Below are 21,456 nucleotides of genomic sequence, written 5' to 3'. Positions count from 1 at the left end.
AACCATTTTCCCAATACGTGCAATGGCATTAATATTACTGACTTTCCCTAGTTTCATTATTCTGCGCATTAACATTGACCAGAAATTGCACAAGACCAACCACATAAATAATGTGACTACAGGAGCAGGTCAGAGGTTAGGAATTCCATGGTGAGTAGCTCATTTCTAGACTCAGTAAAGCTTAGATATTTAGGAACACCACCACCTGCAAGTTGAAAATGTGTTGCTGGAAAAGCGCAGCAGGTCAGGCAGCATCCAGGGAACAGGAGAATCGACGTTTCGGGCATAAGCCCTTCTTCAGGAGGCTTTTGCCCGAAACGTCGATTCTCCTGTTCCCTGGATGCTGCCTGACCTGCTGCACTTTTCCAGCATCACATTTTCAGCTCTGATCTCCAGCATCTGCAGACCTCACTTTCACCACCTGCAAGTTCCCCACCAAGCCCCACATCCTGATGAAATTACATTGTCCTTCCTTCACTTTAGTGTCAAAATTCTGGAATTCTCTCCATACAACTAAACGGTAGGTGTACCTTTTAGCCCCCAATGTACTGTCACCTCGTGGACTGGAGTGTTTTAAGAAACCAGTTCACCACAAGCTTCTCAAGAAATCAAGGATGAGTACCAAATGCTGCCATAGCCAGCAGCGCGCTCATCTTGTATTTTAATCATTTTATACTGTCAAATTTCTTTAAGTGAGTCAGACGCTGGGTGAGTGTACTCGCCATCACTAAGGAGAAGTTTCTGGAAACTGGAAGTTCTGAAAGTGGATAATTACCAGGACCAGATGGATTACTTCTCGGGGTGTGAAGGACGTAGCTGAGGTGTTTTGGAGACATTGGTGCTCTTTCAGGAATCACTGCTATCAAGGACAGTCCCAGAGGATTGGAAAATAACTAATGTAACACCCCTGTTTAAGAATGGAAGGGAGGCAAAAGGCAGGAAACTATAGGCAGGTTAGTCTGACCTCTTGTTGGTAAGATTTTGGAGTTCATTATTAAGGAAGAGATTGTGGAGTACTTGGAAGTGCTTGGTAGAATAGGGCTGAGTCAGCAAGGCTTTGTCAAGGGGAGGTCATGCCTGACAAATTTGTTAGAATTCTCTGAGAAAGTGACAAGCACGTTAGACAAAGGAAATCCAATAGATGTGATCCATTTGGATTTCCAAAAAGCCTTTGACAAAGTGCATCACAGGAGGCTGCTAATTAAGATAAGAGTCCATGGTGTTAGGGACAAGGTACTGGCAAGGGATAGCTAATTGCCAGTCAGCCAGAGAGTGGAGATAGAGGGGTATTCTTCAGGATGGCAACCATTGGCTGGTGGAGATCAGTGTTGGGACCATGCCTATTCATATTATACATTAATGATCTAGGCAAAGGAACTGAGGGCATTGTTGCAAGGTTTGTACATGATATGAAGGCAGGTGAAGGGACAGGTAGTGTTGAGAAGTAGAAGTTGCAGAGGGACTTGGACAGGTTAGGAGATGTGCAATTTCTTCAGTCAGAAGGTGCTGAATCTGTGGAACCCCTTGCCTTGGAATGCTATTGAGACCAAATCATTAAGTGTGGTTAAAACAGACAGATTGGCTTTTGATTAGTAAGAGGATCAAAGGTTTCCGGGAGAAGGCAGGAAAATGGGGTTGAGAAACCTATCAGAGCTGAAAAATGTGTTGCTGGAAAAGCGCAACAAGTCAGGCAGCATCCAAGGAGCAGGAGAATCGACGTTTCGGGCATAAGCCCTTCTTCAGGAATGAGGAGGGTGTGCCAAGCAGGCTAATATAAAAGGTAGGGTGGAGGAAACCTATCAGCCAGGATCAAATGATTGCAGCAGCAGACTCAGAGGGCACAGTGGCCTAACTCTGCTCCTAATATCTTATGGTTTTCTGGAAATCAAAATTAGAATATCAATTTTATTTTTCACATTGGCAATCTTTAGTCATTCATGAAGGTTCCTTCCCAGGTATGCTTGATTAATATTAATACATTGAATTAATTTGTGACTAACAATTTTACATGCCAATGCCTTCACAGGTTTGGGAGGAGACTCTGCGGCGAGGTTGGTAGATTTCAAACCGTTTGCACTAGCAGCTAGTCTTGCTGTTGCTCGCTGGGCAGTGCTTTGTCAAAGTTGTGTCTGATGTGCTTTTGAATCATGCTAAAATTAGTGCCTCATTTTTTGTTTGCATCTGTGCACAAGTAAATCCCAACACTTGGAGGTTAAGCTCTTCCATGTTCATATTCTTCTCTAGCATCTCTTAGAACAACTTCACAGGAGACAGTAATTAAAATCTTGTTAATGTGACTCTCATCATGAAAAGCTAAGTTTAGTTCCAACTTCCTTTTCACACTACCCTTTCACTCAGCAGCTCTGGGGAGTAACATTGCAATTGCGTACAAGTAAAATGAACTGGCTATGGGGAGGAGCAAAAGAGATAACCCAGCCCACAAAGCCTTCAAGAGAGAAGTCATCTTCGTCATTGTAACCTAGAATATTGGTTACGTCACATTTTACTGCCGGAAACCGAACATCGAGTAATGGGAGTCAGTTCAAATATTAAATCAAACTGATGTCTGAGATCCCTATATCAATGTCATGTAAGAGTCTTGTGAAGAAGAGTAGGACAGTACAGTGTCATCATTAGAGAATCACAGCGATCTTATTTTCCATCTCCTTTCCCTTCCTCTTCCTCCTCCTCCTCCTATTCCCCCACCCACCAAAAAAAATCCCTACTCCATGCCAAACTCAACACTACTGATCAGCCTGCACGACACAAGATTGTGGCATGATTCGGATAAACTGGATAAGTTCCAACTTCACTCCTGGGCAAGTTTAGGCATAATCCGTCTCAACTGCATGGCAGTACAAGACTTGATGTCCTGCAGGCCCTACAGAAAATCTGGATAAATGCAAAAGAATTTGGATGGATACGATCCTTAGAATGCCACAGATCAAGATTAGCTATTTGGGCAAACCAGTGTCAATTCTAGCTAAAGAAGTAAACTAAAGCATTGACATTTGTGCCTTTATGGAGAAAAAAATGTGCTTTTCAGAGTTTGTGAAACAATATGGGCACCAAGCAGGGAGATAAAAAGCTTGGGTTTTACAGAGGGCATAAAACTGAAGATGCTGTGGGTTTTAGGAAGGATGTTAAGATTGATGGAAGCCAGTGGTAATGAGTGGGATGCACAAGAGGCCAGGGAAAAGGAAAGGTTGAGGGAAGCATTGTTGAACTGGAAGAGATTTCAGAGAGTTTAGATAGTGTTGATCTTTGACCTTAAATTAAAAAAATAGAACTTTAAATTTGAGGCTATACAATAAAGCCCATGTAATTCAGCAAACTTAAAAATCCCACAACACCAGGTTCTAGTCCAACAGGTTTATTTGGAAGCACTAGCTTTCGGAGGGTTGCTCCTCCTTCAGGTGGTTGGGGACTATAAGATCGTACACAGATGTCTTATGATCTTGTACTCCACAACCATCTGATGAAGGAGCAGCACTCCGAAAGCTAGTGCTTCCAAATAAGCCTGTTGGACTAGAACCTGATGTTATGGGATTTTTAACTTTGTACACCCCAGTCCAACACCGGCACCTCAAAATCATAATTCAGCAAAGGTATAGTTCTGCGAATGGCACTTGGAGCAGCTCTTCTTCAAGGATTAGGGACAAATAGCTGTTGTCAAATGAAGGCTGCAGCTCAGGTGCAGTGTTATTTGGCTCATAAAGGCATAGTACAGCATATAGTGAAAAGAGAGAATGTTTTACAGCAAGTGAAATATTTTTGAAGTGGAGTTAGCTGTAATATAGTGTGCTGTAATGATGCATTTCAGTGAACTTGAAAATTCATTCTTTCTCTAAAATTTGTGTGTCGAATCTCCTATCCTGTCTTGAACTAATCAAGAGAATGTAATTCCACTCTAACCACATATATGCTAGACTGGGCAACAGTCTTTGGATTGAATGGGCAGCAATGCTAGCTGTGTGGGAGCCTAGCGATTTATAATATGCTGTTTTAGAGCTGGATGTAATTATAGTAATGTTCACCATGTATGCAGTTTGCATGAGGATATTAGAGCATGCATGTTCTAATATTATTTGGTCCTCCATTACTTCAATGTAGAATTATGTAATGTGCTTCCTCTGGGCATGTGACCTTGCCAACTTTGTGTATTCTGTTTACCCCATAGCTTCAGTTGCAACCAAATGGCTTTTATGTCTAGACTCTGATAAACATACTGCATGGTAATACTGTATTTCCATACAATGGAAATAGTGTGAATTTAAAACAAATCTGAGTTAGTTTGAAAATACTTCAACTTTTGACTAGTTAGTTTTTTCAGTCAACAAGTTAGTTTGAAGGCTCTAGAATTATATGTATATGAGAGAATAAAGATCAGAGAATTGTGGATGTTTAAAAACTACTGTTTCACCCAATAATAACTCTGCTGTTCTCAGCCAGCAAATTTCCACTGACTTATGCTCAACTGAAATGGTTTAGTGCGTTGGTTTATTAACTTCTTTCGTATCACATTAAGATATCATGATCAAGCCAAGTGCTTAACTCCAGATCAGCTATATCATGGTGATTTTATTTAGGCAGCTAGGATCACAATAGAAGTGAACCTATTCACATTGCTGACTGTTCAGCCTCAATTTGCTGAAAGTGCGATCCTGAGATTCCTGCCCTTTGTTCTTATGTCCAGTTTTTTTTTTAAGTGTGGGACCCAAACCAGTAAAGAAATGAAACACATTGTAATTCACCCTAGAATAAATAACAGCTGCATTTGTAGGCTAATTAAATTAAAATTTAAAATTAAAATGATGGAAAACTAAACTGGGGGGAGAGAAAAGATAAGCGATTAGAATGTTTAAAATGTTAACTTTTAATTATAAGACAAATCTTACTTCATAAATTCATAAGATATAGGAGCAGAATTGGGCCATTCGACCCGTCTAGTCTGCTCCACCATTTGATCATGGATGATCTGCTCCTCACCCCCATTTTCCTGCCTTCTCCACATAACCTTTCACCCCATTATCATTTAAAAATCTGCCTAACCTCTCCTTAAATTTACTCACTGTCCCAGCATCCCCCGCAGTTTGGGGTAGGAAATTCCACCGATTCTCCAACCCTTTGGGAGATGTAGTTTCTCCTCAAATCTGTTTTAAACTTGCTACCAGTTACCCTGAGACTGTGAGCTCTAGTCCTAGAATGTCCCACAAGAGGAAGCATCCACTCCACGTCTATTTTATCCATGGGTTATATAATCATCTTGAATACATCCATTTGATCTCTCCTCAATCTTCTAAATTCCAGAGACTACAGGCCTAAACTGTTCAATCTGTCTTCAGACGACAAACCCCTCATCCCTGGGATCAATCTAATGAACCTCCTCTGAACTGCCTGCAATGCCACCAAGCCTTTCCTCAAATAAGGCAATCAAAGCTGTGCACAATACTCCAGATGCTGTCTCACCAATATCTTTTCCCTTTTTAGAGGAATTTATACTTCTCAAGTCATGTAATTTGCATTTTTCCTGTAATTGGGTCAAGCTATTGGATGCAATTAGTTGATAGCAAATAAATTCTGGCCAGAACAAGTGTATGTGAAGCAAATAAACTCCTATAAATAAATGTTCACTTATCCTTTCACAGAGTAAAATTCTAAAAGAGTTTGCATGCATGATTGTCTGCATCTGCAGTGTCTCCTCCCCCTATGAGACTTTGATATGCTGCCTATTCATTTAGAGAGACGAAGTGCTGCTTATACTAAGCAGGAAAAGCAATTGCTTTCAGTGTATCTGGATGTCTGTCGATCCTGGCGCTTTATTGTTTGCTTAATTTTAAATCCGTCATTCAGCAAATATTTGTTGAGATTAAATGAGATTGATTAATTGATGTCAGAAGGCTTAAACCCAAGTAGCAGAATGAGAATTTCTTCATGCTACCCTGCTGTGGAAAAATTTCAATCTTTGCTAATGGTTGTGCCTGTAGGCTGCTGGGGCCTTACAAATCTTCAATGGCCTTCACATCAGAAAAGCTGTATCCGAGAACAGGTTGATCCTTACTAATAGTGGATACGGTTATCAGTGTTAGTGTGTATCAGAGTTCGCATCCCGCTACTGTAGTTGGCACAAAGCTCTTAGATGTTGCACATACAGTACATGTAATCTGCAGACACTGTGTGGTTACCCGCCAATATGGAAAAGCCTTTTAGGATTATGGCTTCTAATTGTAAACTATTCCATTAAAAAATGCAGATGTCTGACCAGGAAAGTACTGTTTGAGCAGAATGGGGAAAGTTAATGGTAAGACATGGGCAAGTGATTGGCCAATTAATCCTGCTAATTCAGTGTCAATTTAATGCATGCTTTCCAGTCTTGTTACTAACCATTCATCACACTGCTTGCCTGCACTTGTACTAATAATGCATGGGTAAAGAGGACTACTAGACATCAGAAAATGCCTGCATACACCCTGAATTTGATATGCAGTAGAAAGTATTCAGTTGGGTTGTTCAGTGGTTAATGTGCAAATGATAGCAATTCAGTTGCTTCAATTGTGACCAACATTTATAGATCCTATTAATGTCACAAGTTATAGAGTAGGAGGGTGCTAAATTATCACAGGTTTAAGAATGGAAAGTACTGTAGTACAGATCAGTGATGCATCATCTCCAGAGGCAGCATCATGTTCAGACTGGGTTTATAGTGAAGTTCTAGGAATGTTCCCTTTTAGTTTATCAAAGGTTACGTTTAAAAAAATGTGCACTGCTCACTGAATTAGCTGTTGGTGTGTGCCTTTCAAGCCATCACCCCTGTTGTAATGGTGGAGGTTGTAGAGGTGAGGTAGCCATCCTGGAATAGTATCCTAGCCACTTGTCATGTTTCTTAGGGTATCACTGATGTTTTATGTTTACTGCCAGATTCTGATTCTACTGTGCAAGAGCAGGACTCGAACCAGCCTGTGGAGTTAATGTCTGCTGCAGGCAACTCTGAACTTGGAAAACATGAGCAGCAAGATCTTGACGATGACTCTGAGAGCACCGCTTTGTGAAGGGTCCTGACACTCCTCCATTTGCACCGCTAAGCTATCCTCTTAGAAGCTTAATTCTGCTGCTGTCAAAAGGATATGCCAGCTACAAAAAAAATAACTCAAGAAAGGAAATAAAACTCTCTTGGTTGTTTTCTGCTAGATGTGCTCATGTTGCATGGAATATGATTGAAGATTTCATCAGTGCCACTATCATGATCCCATCAATGCCACTATCATGATCTAATCAATGCCACTATCATGGATTCATCAATGCCACTATTATGGTCTCCAAACTGATCCTCTGCTTTGTTTGTAGTTCAGACAGGAGATTCTTCTGAAAGACATTCATTCATTGCAAGAAACTGTGATTGTATGAGAAACCGTTCCCCATTGGGAGTTCAACTGTGGGTTAATAGCCAACCATTTGGTTACATTTGGGTTTCTAGTGCCTTATTCAATTGTCACCAAGTTTCTGGATGGAAACTCACCATGGTCTTGTTTTCTTCTTTCTTTTAAATATTGTACTCTGAGCAGTATCCAGATTTTGTACAAGTAATTATTTCTGTGTTGAATTAAACACATGCAAGAAAATGGTACTGGACTGAGACAGTCTGCTCAATCTGTACATTTGTATTTATCCTAATGCGGTTTGCTTGTAAGATTAATGCTAAACCAGTTGTACTTGGTTGGTATTCATTTTGCTATGTTCTTCTGTTTAACATAAAGTGCACTTCTTGCCTTAGGTCTTGTTTTGCATACAAGGCAGTTTTCTAACTGATTAAATCTGAATAAATGACACTGTTTTCATTAGTCTGAAAATCTGTTATGAATTATAAACAAAAATACATTCTGAAGAAAATGTGTACAAATTACATACATGTATTAAGAAAATAAAATGCACCACTAAGCTGGTTGTTTGTGGGCAAGGACTGCGTGTTCATGGTGCTTTTTGTTTTAAAATGACAAATAGAGATGAAGGACAAAGTCACAAACCTGCAAGCACCAAAAAAAAATTGAAAGATCAAAAGAGGATGCAAGATAAATTGGGAAGTAACAGCTAGTTCATGCAAAATTGTGTCGTGATGATCCTTGACATTATTGAAGATAAGGAGTTCCATAGTTTTAAGGTTCTGGGAAAAGATACTGTTATGAGTAGAAGGCATTAAGACTAATCTAAATAGGAGTTTATTGAGAATGCAATGAGAAAGGATAATTTCCCACACATTCTTTCTGATTGAGCGACAGGACAGAAGAGCTCTGAAGTGCAACAACCATGGTAGTGTCGACAGAATAAAGAGAGAAGTAGTTTTTCTGGAAAAAAGCATATCACCTTTCAAATAGACAGCTGTACATATTAGAAAAAATTCCAAGATATGAGAACAGTATTCAAGTGTTGGAGGGGCCAACTTTGTGGAAAAGTGGGAAAGAAGTATAAAAACCCTTTAATTTCTGTGGATACTCTTGTGGTTGTAGGACATCCTAGAGCCAATGATGTATTTTTGAAATGTTGTTGCTATTGTAATGCAGAAATATAGAAGTGAAAATGGAACTTTTCTGAAATTTAGAAGAAAGGAAAGAGTTAGAATGTAGAAAGTGGAACCATGTTAATAAGAATGCTGGTTTTGGCATTGGCTGAAACAAGGTCAGCCAGGAAACTGGATGTTTGAGATGGGGAGATGATGTGAACAAATGAATTCTCCAGGTGAACAGAAAGTATACTGTGTAGCATTGGCCAAACATAAGCCAAGTTTAACACCCCTTAATCACTCCTTGGTGAAAATGCTCAACTACGTGAGACACTCTCTCCTTGACCTTCTCCATGCTTAATAAAGGGTTAACCACCAAATTTCAGATGAGGCGCTTTTGACTATTGGAGCCAGAAATGCACAAGTAACAGAGGGAGGAAACTGCACTGGGAGAGAGACCCAGCGCACCACGAATCTTTGAGGAGCACCTTTGTATCTCCAGCTCAGCCAGGAATGGTGTGGTAGGTACCTGTGTTTTGCCAAGCAGCAAGTGACTGAACTGTACTACATTCTGCAACCACAGAGGAGTGAGAACAGCAGTATTATGGAGATGTGGGTGTACACGTATCTTTGAAAGTTAAAAGCTAGCAGTGACAACACCAAGTGTTCTCAATAAGAAGCAATGTAGCAGGTGCTCCAGCTACTGGGGTAGCTTGGTTGCCTGGAAATGATAAAGCAGATTTGAATTAGGCCAATCAGTTTAAATTATACCCTAAAAAATACTAAACTCCAATCCAGTTTGAATTTAGTATATTAACAATCTTAAAAGCCAATGACACAATCCAATGCTTTGTGGGTTTAAGACCAGTGAAGATTGAACAGTTGAGAGGAGAACTGCCAAGCTTCCAGCATGTAAAAACTGCCTGAGAAATAGTTCTGTCAAAGGTACCTTTATCAATCAATAACATGTGAAGCAGAATCCCCGAGAAGACAGGAATACAGCGAAGACTGAAAACTGACTGGTTTTGAGATAAGTTCTGTAAATCTTAATCAGGTGTTTTATTGGACTAGTATTGTAGAACGGGAAGGTAAAAGATCGAGGGAGGAAGGAGTTGCGAATAGTTGTTAGTTAAACATTCTCTGTTATACTTTAAGAAATAAAGTTATAAATTTTTATTTTAAATAGTTCTTGACCTCTTGAATTTTCACAGATTACTGCATGAGATAAATCTTTTCTGTGTTGCAGGTTTTAAATTAGCAGAGGGGCTTACCCCATGTCGTAACGGCAGTTAGTGGCCATCAAAACCCATCCTGGCCCTAAACTTATACATTAGTGGCTCTTTCTTGTTGGGTGCAGGTACCTCCCTGCTGCAGCTATGGATAGTAGAGGGGATTTCAGTCTTTTCATTGACCAGAAAGAAGGATGGAGCATGTGCTTAGTGGCATTCCCAATGATGCAGGGTACAGTTAACTATACAATAAACTCTCGGCCCCATGTATCAATGAGCACAGAGGCTGGAATACGGTGTGTTTATTGGTACTGCCTGTAATTATAACTTCATGCTGGATTGCAGGATGAGAGTGAGGGCTGAGAGGCCCATGTTATCCTGAATGTTCTCAGCAGTTCCAGGAACAATGGGCTCGGTTTTAGCCAGCCGCATGATGCGAGACACTGTATCCTGTTGGGACTCTGTCAGTGAGGGTGAATCTCTACTGGGCCAAATCTCAGCTGTTTACTGTGGGTATTGGCAACCTTGTCTAGCAAAGAATAAAGAAATGTCAGGAAATGTATTGCAATGGGTTCAGGTAACTACCAAAGCTGACTAGCTACAGGCATCCAGGGGCAGTGAGGGTTCGTTGTGAGGATGGAGTGATGCAATCAATGACTGTAATTTGTTGAGTTCTGTGTCTAATTTTGCAAAGAACCTGAATGCAGTATTGTCTGTGTTTGACTGCTTAAATTACACTCCTCTGCTGACAGGACCTGTGATGTAATTAAAAACAGCCAAGAAGCCCTGAGTGTGTTTACTTACACCACAGGTACAATTAGTGAAGTCTAATTTGCTTCCTTCAGATGAATAGCATTCCACTGAAATTGGGAGGCCTTTGTACCACAGTGTCACTGTCTCTCCCTCTGAGCCAGACAGTCTCTGTTCAAATCTTCCTACAAGGGAGGTGTGTCATAACCTGTCCAAACAGACTGAATTAAAAAAATACTTTTGCACTGAAATTGTACATTAACATTCTCGACATCAGTGCTGAAGGTATTGAGAAGTAATAGCAGGCTCCTTGTGTGGGCCCACAGTACTTTTAGCTGTGTCAAATTGCACATTCCAGGCAAAATATAGGATAATATTGCCGTCGTGCGTTCAGACAGCAAAGACACAGCTTTCAGATTGCACCAGGTAACACCATTAATTGCAAACTACAAGCTGAAAGAACTGTGGGTGATGTAAATCAGAGAGAATAATAGAAATTGCTGGAAAAGCTCAGTAGGTCTAGCAGCACCTGTGGAGAGAAATCAGAGTTAATGTTTTGGGTCGAACGACCCTTCCTCAGAAATGATGGCACTAAGAAAACGGATTATATGCAGAACATAAGGTGGAGGGAAGGAGTAAGTGATAGGTGGGAATAGCGCCCAAAAAGAGAAGAACAGTTGGACAGACAAAGGAATTGATAATAATGTGGCTGGGAGAATGAATAGCTATTAATGGGGATGGTTAGCGGCTAACAATGGGTTCTGTGTAATAGCCAACCACGTGATAACAAGTGAGGAGCAGGAAAATCGGCGTTTTGGGCAAATGTCCATCAGGAATCGAGGCAGGAAGCCTCCAGAATGGAGAGATAGATGAAGGGGAGGGGGGGGGGGGGTTGGGGAGAAAGTAGCAAAGAGTACAATAGGTGAATGGGGGTGGGGATAGAGGTGATAGGTCAGAGGGGAGGGGGGAGAAAGTAGTAAAGAGTACAATAGGTGAATGGGGGTGGGGATAGAGGTGATAGGTCAGAGGGGAGGGGGGAGAAAGTAGCAAAGAGTACAATAGGTGAATGGGGGTGGGGATAGAGGTGATAGGTCAGAGGGGAGGGGGGAGAAAGTAGCAAAGAGTACAATAGGTGAATGGGGTGGGGATGGAGGTGACAGGTCAGAGGGGAGAGTGGAACGGATAGGTGGGAAGGGAGATTGGCAGGTAGGACAGGTCATGAGGATGGTGCTGAGCTGGAAGGTTAGAACTGAGGTAAGGTGGGGGGGAGGGAAAATGAGGAAACTAGTGAAATCCACATTGATGCCCTGGAGTTGAAGTGTTCCGAGGTGGAAAATGAGGCGTTCTTCCTCAGGGGTCTGGTGGTGAGGGAGCGGTGGTGGAGGAGACCCAGGACCTGCATGACCTCGACTGAGAGAGAGGGGGCGTTGAAATGTTGGCCACGGGTGGTGGGGTTGATTGGTGTGGGTGTCCTGGAGATGTTCCCTAAAGCGCTCTGCTAGGAGGCGCCCAGTCTCCCCAATGTAGAGGAGACCGCATCCAGAGCAACGGATACAATAAATGATATTGGTGGATGTGCAGGTGAAGCTTTGATGGATGTGGAAGGCTCCTTTGAGGCCATGGATGGAGGTGAGGGAGGAGGTGTGGGCGCAGGCTTTGCAATTCCTGCGGTGGCGGGGGGGTGCCAGGACAGGAGGGTGGGTTGTAGGGGGGCATGGACCTGACCAGGTAGTCACGGAGGGAACGGTCTTTGCAGAAGGTGGAAAGGGGTGGGGAGGGAAATATATCCCTGGAGGTGGGGTCCGTTTGGAGGTGGCGGAAATGTTGGCAGATGATGTGGTTTATGCGAAGGTTGATAGCGTGGAAAGTGAGGACCCTGGGAGGGGGGTCTCTGTCCTTGTTACAGTTGGAGGGGTGGGATTTGAGAGCGGAGGTGCGGGATGTGGATGAGATGCGTTGGAGGGCATCTTCAAACACGTAGGAAGGGAAATTGCGATCTCTAAAGAAGGAAGCCATCTGGTGTGTTCTGTGGTGGAACTGGTCCTCCTGGGAGCAGATATGGCGGAGGCGGAGGAATTGGGAATACGGGATGGCATTTTTGCAGGAGGTGGGGTGGGAAGAGGTGTAATCCAGGTAGCTGTGGGAGTCAGTGGGTTTGTAAAAAGTGTCAGTGTCAAGTTGGTCGCCATTAATGAAGATGGAGAGGTCCAGGAAGGGGAGGGAGGTGTCAGAGATGGTCCAGGTAAACTTAAGGTCAGGGTGGAATGTGTTGGTGAAGTTGATGAATTGCTCAACCTCCTCGCGGGAGCATGAGGTGGCGCCAATGCAGTCATCAGTGTAGTGGAGGAAGAGGTGGGGAGTGGTGCAGGTGTAACTACGGAAGTTGGACTGTTCTCCGTAGCCGACAAAGAGACAGGCATAGCTGGGGCCCATATGGGGGCCCATATGGGTGCCCATGGCTACCCCTTTGGTCTGGAGGAAGAGGGAGGATTCGAACGAGAAATTGTTAAGGGTGAGGATGAGTTCAGCCAAACGAATGAGAGTGTCAATAGAAGGGTACTGTTGGGGACGTCAGGAGAGGACGAAACAGAGGGCTTGAGGCCCTGGTCATGGCGGATGGAGGTGTAGAGGGATTGGATATTCATGGCGAAGATGAGGCATTGGGGGCCGGGGAAACGGAAATCTTGGAGGAGGTGTAGGGTGTGGCTGGTGTCTCAAACATATGTGGGGAGTTCCTGGCCGGGGGGGGGGGGGGGATAGAACAGTATCGAGATAGGTGGAGATGAGTTCAGTGGGGCAGGAGCAGGCTGAGACAATGAGTCGGCTAGGTGGTCAGGCTTGTTTTTCCTGGGAAGGAGGTAGAATCGGGCGGTGGGGGGTTCCCGGACTATTAGGTTGGAAGCTGTGGGTGGGAGATCTCCTGAGAGAAGGAGGTTCTGTATGGTCTGGGAGATAATGGTTTGGTGATGGGGTTTGGGTCATAGTCGAGGGGGCAATAGGAGGAGGTGTCTTCGAGTTGGCGTCTGGCTTCAGCGGTGTAGAGGTCAGTGCGCCAAACTACCATTGCATCCCCTTTATCTGCTGGTTTGATGGTGAGGTCGGGATTGGAGCAGAGGGAGTGAAGGGCTGCGCGTTGTGAGGATGAGAGGTTGGAGTTGGGGAGGGGGGTAGACAGGTTGAGGCGGTTAATGGCCCGGTGGTAGTTGGAAATGAAGAGGTTGAGGGCAGTAAATAGGCCAGCGTGGGATGTCCAGGTGGATGGAGTGTGTTGGAGGTGGGCGAAGGGGTCCTTGGAAGATGGGTGGGAGTCCTGATTGTAAAAGTAAGCTCGGAGGTGGAGGCGGCGGAAGAAGTGTTCGATGTCACAATGCGTATTAAATTCATTGATGTGTGGGGGGGGGGGGGGGGGGGGGGATGAAGGTAAGGCCTTTGCTGAGGACTGATCGTTCGTCCTCAGTGAGGGGAAGGTCTGGAGGGATGGTGAAAACTCGGCAGGGCTGGGAGCTAGGACCAGGTGTAGGTGTGGAGCTGGGAGTGGGGGCGGAGCCTGTAACTGGAGTGGGTGTGGTGGTGGGGGGAATGGGCGTGGAGTCATGAGCAGGGGTGATGTTCCCCTCAGGGTTCTGGGGGCAGGGATGGTGACAGTGGGATCTGTTGGGGGGCGTGTCAGCAGAATGCAGGTGAGTGGCATTAGTGGGGGCAGAAGTGGTGGCAACATGGCAGTAGAGGGGGCAGAAGTTGCTGAACGTGTGACGTCAGCGATGATGTGGGGTGCGGAGGTGATGTCACGTGTAAGTACAACAAACGTTTATACACCCACCTCCATAACCAGCGCTCCTCAAACATTCCAGAAGATTCCCCCTGGCCTCTGGAACTGCTCAGACGCCATTAGCCATGTGGCTGGTACAGCTACCACCCCCATGGTAATCGATGACATCACTTCCGCCCCCATCATGGCCACTTCCGCAACCACTGGGTGGCAGTGGTTAGCACTGCTGCCTCACAGCGCCAGAGACCCGGGTTCAATTCCCGCCTCAGGCAACTGACTGTGTGGAGTTTGCACGTTCTCCCCTTGTCTGCGTGGGTTTCCTCCGGGTGCTCCGGTTTCCTCCCACAGTCCAAGGATGTGCAGGTCAGGTGAATTGGCCATGCTAAATTGCCCGCAGTGTTAGGTAAGGGGTAAATGTAGGGGTATGGGTAGGTTGCGCTTCGGCGGGTTGGTGTGGACTTGTTGGGCCGAAGGGCCTGTTTCCACACCGTAATGTAATCTAATCTAATCACTTCCGCCCCTTACAATTCCTCATGCACCACCCCCTCCATTTATCTCTCCACCCGGGAGGCTTCCTGCCTCTATTCCTGATGAAGGGCTTTGCCGTTAACGTCGATTTTTCTGCTCCTCGGATGCTGCCTGATCTGCTGTGCTTTTCCAGCACCACTCTGATCTAGACTCTGGTTTCCAGCAACTGCAGTCCTCACTTTTGCCATGTGATAACAAGACCTGGTTTGTGGGGGTTGGGATAAGGACACTGGAGAGCTCAAGCCTTAAAATTATTGAACTCAATATTGAGTCTGGAGGGCTGCAGGGTCCCCAAGCGGAAAATGAGGTGCTGTTCTTTCAACTTCACTGGAGCACTGTAGCAAGATTGAGACAGAGATGTTGGCCAGGGAACAGGGTGAAATGTTGAAACGACAGGCAGCTGGAAATCCAGGGTCTTTTTTGCACATACAGCACAAGTGTTCTGCGAAGCAGTCCCCTGTGCTTCATTTCCCCAATGTAGAGGAGACCACATTGTGAGCAGCGAAGGCAGTAGACTAGATTGTGAGAAATGCAGGCAAAGTGCTGCTTCACTTGGAAGGTATGTTTAGGCCCTCAGATACTGAGGAGGGTGGAGATAAACAGATAGTTTTGCACCTTCTGGTTGCAACAGAAGGTGCTGTTTTGGGTGGGGGAATTGGGAATGAAGGAAGAGTGGACCAAAGTGTCCGAGAGGGAACAGACCCTGTGGAAAGCAGACAAGGAAGGGGAGGGTAATATATATCTGGTTGTGGCATTTTGCCGGAGGTGGCGGAAATGGGGAGCCAATGTTCCTCCGGATGTAGATGCTGGTGGCATAGTAGGTAAGGACAAGGGGAACTCTACCGTTCCCTTGGAGAGAAGATAAAGGGTGAGGGCTGAAGTGCAGGAAATGGGTCAGACCTGGCTGGAGGGCCCTTTCAACCAAGGTGCTGGGAATCCTTGGTTGAGGAAGAAGATGGACATTTCAGAGGCTCCCTTGTCGAAGTTGGCATCTTCAAAACAAATGAGACAGAGGAGTATGGGATAGTCTTTACAGGAAGCAGGGTGTGAGGATGCATAGGCCAGTAACTGTGGGAGTCGCTGGGTTTATAGTGAATATCAGTGACCAGTGGGGAAAGACTGATGTTTCCCTCTCTTTGCTTGTCAGTCTTCCAAGGGGACTGTTAGTTGCGGGCACCCTGGTCCACTCTTCCTTCACTGTCAACAGACCTGCTGAGATTTTCCAGCAATTCCTATTTTTTTCTCAACCATTAATTGCAACCTTAACAATTCTAGTTTATGAAGTGAATAGTTGAGCCCTTGAAAATAGGAAAACCTAAGGTATAAGCAAGAGGGCACAAGCTTAAGATGATCACAAGATAACTACAGGAGAGTTGGAGGAAAAGAAAGGTTTTTGCATAAAATTGGCTAAAGTATGGCATTTACTGTGGCAATCATTTTGTGTTCTGCCAGGACCACTCGCTGGGCTGGGGTAAAAGAGGCTGCTTTTGACATTAGCATTTGACAGAGTGTGGCACCGATGAGATCTAACAGAATTGAGAACCAAGTAAATCTCTCCACAGTCCAACCTTGCACACAGCAAGATGATTGTGGTTGTTGAAGACCATTCATCTTAATATAGATACAGTGAAGTGTCTTAAGCCATAGCAATATTACAGAATGAGCCTTCAGCTGGATAAACTGGCTGCCCAGTCTAACCCCATTTACCCACAGCCTGATCTGTAGCCTCGCTGGTTACAGCGCTTCAGCTGCAGCTCCAAGTTTCTTTTCAAATGAAGTTGAGGGTTTCCACCTCAGCAGCAAACCAGACAGCAAAATTCAGCCACCAACCAAAACCATACAAGCGGTGCAACAGTGACCCCACTCCAACACCACTTCCTAGAAACAGCTTCCTATTTGCAAAACATCTATCCACGACTGCATTTTGTTTCCTGTCACAGAACCAATTTTGGATCCAACTCATTATATTCCCTTGGGTCCCATGGATTTCATTTTTTTCTGACTAGTCTGCCATAGGATCCTGTCAAATGCCTTGCTAAAAAAATCCATGTAGACAATATCCACTGTATTACCCTCATTGACTGTGAAATAGCCAAGTGTGTACTATGCCCATAGAATCTCACTTTTGGATGCTTCCATTTTAGAGTAGATAGGTTTCCTGCCCGAAATGTCTACTCTCCTGCTCCTCAGATGCTGCCTGATCTGCTGTGTTTTTTTTTCAGTGCCACAATCTATCTACTCTGAATCTCCAGCATCTACAGTCCTCACTATCTCCTAGATGCTTCCATTTTGCCACTGATTTTCCTTCAAGTGACTGAGATTTAATGAGAGAGTTGACACTATATTAGCTTGCTAATAGGTTTAGAATGATCAAATAATGTTTGTAGCTTAAAGAAAAAGCCAGAGATGAAAAAGTATTGATTCATTTTGAAGGAGACCCAACTGAAGTTAGATATGAGTTTCTCCTAGCAAAAAGAATTTGTTCAGAGCAGTTATCTCAGTGTAAGGGTTTATTTCATGAAAACCTCAAAACCAGGAGTGTTTCTATGGAACTCTGCAGATTATTAAAGACTCAGAAACTCTGTATTCTTAGTGAGTGAGTAGTCAAAGGACAAAAGTCTCACAGTTCACCAGTGGTCATATTGAGTACAGGAGGTGGGAGGTCGTGTTGTGGCTGTACAGGACGCTGGTTAGGCTATTTTTGGAATATTACATGCAATTCTGGTCTCCTTCCTATCGGAAGGATGTTGCAAAGTGTGAAAGGGTTCAGACAAGATTTACAAGGATGTTGCCAGGGTTGGAGAGCTATAGGGAGAAGATGAATAGGCTCTAACCAAACTTAGATTTGATAAAAAAAGGGAAGTTTCTCTGATGTCTTTATTAACTATGAAGTGATGGTGTTGGATGGTTTTTCTTGTTTTTGAATTCTTTTAAACTATGCTATATTTAGATAGCTTTTCTTAAAAAAAATCTTGTGTATTAAATGTCTGTTTTATTGTTAAAACAAACCCGCAGCCTTGTGCGTTGTTTCAGTGGAAGACTGCCAAATTAAATAAAAATTTAAAGATTAAGTATGTTCTATCAGGCCAGAATTCATTCTGCAATCTGACTTGCCCAGTCGTATCATCAGTTGGAATCATAATAAATAGAAAAATAGGATCACAATAATCAGATGTAGCTTAGAATCTTAATCATAGGAACTTTTTTTTGTGGAAAGGGCTTTCTTTTCCACAAAAAAAAGTTCCTATGATTAAGATTCTTCTTTAGAAACAATTCACAAATTTTATAGTGCTGGCTGAAAATTAATTTTCTTTTCACCTGGCTACTGTACATGTTCTAAACTACAATATCAAGGAGAAGGCAAAATTGATTCCTGTCATAATTCCATACAAGGTGCAATAGATGAAAGTGTAGATTCTTAGGTTCACAATTTTTTTTATTTGAGAATCAAGAGGTAAACATAAAAACAAAAATAACAAGAATTCACTTTGAGTATTTAAATATGATTGTAATGAGGCTGGCAGGAAGCTGTTTGTTTGATCTCTGATGTGGAGACCCAAGAGGAATCTTTTAACCCCCAAGAAACAGATGAAGAGGAGATGGCCAAATTAGTTCTGCAAAATGAAAAGGAATGAATCGGTTAATGAAGCTAACACTGTCAATCCAATCTGTTAAAGTTAATTACAGCAGTATTGACAAATCATGAACAAAGCAGAATGACTAGATCCTGATAACTAAAACTGAATGAACAGAATACAGCTAGCTAGTCAGTTATGTAATCCACCAGTTGATGGCAGTAGTGACATGACATTTCAATATTCCAAGAAATATAATCCGTTAACAGTTTGGGTGAAAATCCTTTCATGGACTTTCTACCGCTAATCATTTCCATTTCTATTTTGCTTTCATTTTAAACTTGTATTTTTGTATAATGTGGTATTATATACTGGATTACAAGATAACAGCCTGATCCATAGATGAATGGTACATTAATTGGTGTCTGTGCTCTTTCCAATATTGATTAGAGAGGAAATCTATTGATGGTATTATGGGGTGGTCCAAATGTGCCACAGTAATTCACTGATGTGCATTACATAATCTGCAGACTTCTGAATAAAGTTTTGGCAAACTTGCCCTACTAAATGGGGGGAAGAGGATTTCTCTTGCCTATTGGTCAAAGTTCACAGACATTTTTCTGCATTTTAGTGCTACTCTGTTGATTTGGCCATGTGTGTAAGGGAATTATTAACTATAATGATGTATTGGTAGTTCTTTCAGAGAGACACCATGATGAGCAAAATAACCTTCTCATTGGTGTAATTAAAAACCTTACAAGTAATAATTACTTCATACCTTTTCAAGGTATTGCACTTGGAAGTGTAGTATCAGAGGTATCTTACCTTAAAACTATTTCACTTGAAGCCACCATAATTCTAAATGCCACTTTTCCAAAAGATGGAAATTTACAGTTAAGTGACTTAAATACTCTGATGATAAATTGTTTTTTTTTTATCATGCAGGTTATCAGGAGGAACTATAAGCAGGTCAGCCACAGTGAGTCTCTCTGTGAGGTGAAGTGTACATGTAGATGAAGGTCAGTTTTTGATCATGTGCTCCCACAGTTTCCATCTTATGAGCACGACATGAAACACTGTTGCTAAATGAATATGAGTAATATAAATGCTTTTCCTTGAGGTCTTGTGAAAACCTGCAGTTTTAAAATTCTATGAGATAATGGGATGGCATGGTGGCTCAGTGGTTAGCACTGCTGTTTTACTGCCCCAGGGACCTGGGTTTGATTCCAGCCTCAGGCGACTGTCTGTGTGGAGTTTGCACATTCTCCCTGTGTCTGCGTGGGTTTCCTCCAGGTGCTCTGGTTTCCTCCCACAATCCTAAGGTGTGCAAGTCAGGTGAACTGGCCATGTTAAATTGCCCAGAGTGCTAGGTGCATTAGTCAGGGGTAAATATAGGGAATGGGTTTGGGTGGGTTACTCTTCAGAGGGTTGGTGTGAACTTGTTGGGCCAAAGGGCCTGTTTCCGTACTGTAGGAAATCTAATCTAATGATTCTGAAGGGTTTCATGTTTATGCTATACTAGTTCTACTTGGTGATGTCTCACAGTTTCAGAGGAGAAAGTGAGGTCTGCAGACGCTGGAGATCAAAGCTGAAACTTTATTGCTGGAACAGCACAGCAGGTCAGGCAGCATCTAGGGAACAGAAGATTCGACGTTTCGGGCACATGCCCTTCTTCAGGAATGAGCAGAGAGTGTTCAGCAGGAGAAGATAAAAGGTAGGGAGGAGGGACTTGGAGGAGGGGCGTTGGAAATGTGATAGGTGGAAAGAGGTCAAGGTGAGGGTGATAGGTCGGAGTAGGGTGGAGGCGGAGAGGTCAAGAAGAAGACTGCAGGTCAGGAGGGCGGTGCCGGGCTGGAGGGATTCGGCTGAGACAAGGTGGGGGGAGGGGGGATGAAGAAACTGGTGAAGTCCAAGTTCATCCCCTGTGGTTGGAGGGTTCCCAGTCGGAAGATAAGACACTCCTCCTCCGACCGTCGCGTTGTTGTGGTTTGGCGGTGGATGAGTCCAATGACCTGCATATCCTCGGTGGAGTGGGAGGGGGAGTTGAAATGCTGTGCTACAGGGTGATTGGGTTGGTTCGTCCGGGTGGCCCAGAGGTGCTCTCTGAATCGCTCCGCAAGTAGGCGGCCTGTCTCCCCAATATAGAGGAGGCCACACCGGCTGCAGCGGATGCAGTAGATAATGTGGGTGGAGGTGCAGGTGAATCTGTGGCGGATATGGAAGTTTCCCCAAGGCCCCAAAGGGGGCAGCCGGTGTGGCCTCCTCTATATTGGGGAGACAGGCCGCCTACTTGCGGAGCGATTCAGAGAGCACCTCTGGGCCACCCGGACGAACCAACCCAATCACCCTGTAGCACAGCATTTCAACTCCCCCTCCCACTCCACCGAGGATATGCAGGTCATTGGACTCATCCACCGCCAAACCACAACAACGCGACGGTCGGAGGAGGAGCGTCTTATCTTCCGACTGGGAACCCTCCAACCACAGGGGATGAACTTGGACTTCACCAGTTTCTTCATCCCCCCTCCCCCCACCTTGTCTCAGCCGAATCCCTCCAGCCCGGCACCGCCTTCCTGACCTGCAGTCTTCTTCTTGACCTCTCCGCCTCCACCCTACTCCGACCTATCACCCTCACCTTGACCTCTTTCCACCTATCACATTTCCAACGCCCCTCCTCCAAGTCCCTCCTCCCTACCTTTTATCTTCTCCTGCTGAACACTCTCTGCTCATTCCTGAAGAAGGGCATGTGCCCGAAACGTCGAATCTTCTGTTCCCTAGATGCTGCCTGACCTGCTGTGCTGTTCCAGCAATAAAGTTTCAGCTCACAGTTTCAGAGACAAGGAGTTCTACTTCAGCCTTTGGAGGGAGTCAATGTATCTGTCCCAGCTCTCTGAGATCCTAGTGATAATGTCGGACCAAATGCAGTTGTATTTATGTCATGTGATGCAGTTGTACTTATTGCTATCATGTGACAAGCCTTCATGTTATCTAAAATCAGCACCTTCTCTGCAGAAAATATATGGTGGTGTATCAGCTGACCTTAATCATTAAACCAAAGACAAAACAAAGACAATTGAAGATTGGTGGTAGCAAGCGATCTCAACAGCCCAT

The 21,456-nt window shown here is 44.0% G+C and overlaps 1 protein-coding gene across 5 annotated transcripts in view; it reads left to right on the top strand.

Moving 5' to 3' along the window:
- Positions 1–7,957, top strand: part of arhgap17a (Rho GTPase activating protein 17a) — a 129,074-nt gene extending 121,117 nt beyond the window's left edge. For 2 of the 5 annotated variants that reach the window (XM_087997756.1, XM_087997760.1), the window contains one exon: positions 6,919–7,957. In XM_087997756.1, the coding sequence (XP_087853882.1) occupies positions 6,919–7,049 (131 nt within the window). In that variant the 3' untranslated portion in view covers positions 7,050–7,957. Of the gene's footprint in view, positions 1–2,026; positions 2,052–6,253; positions 6,302–6,918 lie in introns of all 5 variants that reach the window. The other 3 variants (XM_087997757.1, XM_087997758.1, XM_087997759.1) reach the window with 3 other exon arrangements.
- Positions 7,958–21,456: the final 13,499 nt, after the last annotated feature.

Source organism: Chiloscyllium plagiosum, unplaced genomic scaffold (genome assembly GCF_037043375.1).
Source record: "Chiloscyllium plagiosum isolate Xiang-an unplaced genomic scaffold, Cpla_swu_hap1 HiC_scaffold_20, whole genome shotgun sequence".
Taxonomy (NCBI): Eukaryota; Metazoa; Chordata; class Chondrichthyes; order Orectolobiformes; family Hemiscylliidae; genus Chiloscyllium; species Chiloscyllium plagiosum.
The sequence above is the reverse complement of the archived record's forward strand: the minus strand, read 5'-3'. Positions and strand labels throughout refer to the sequence as shown.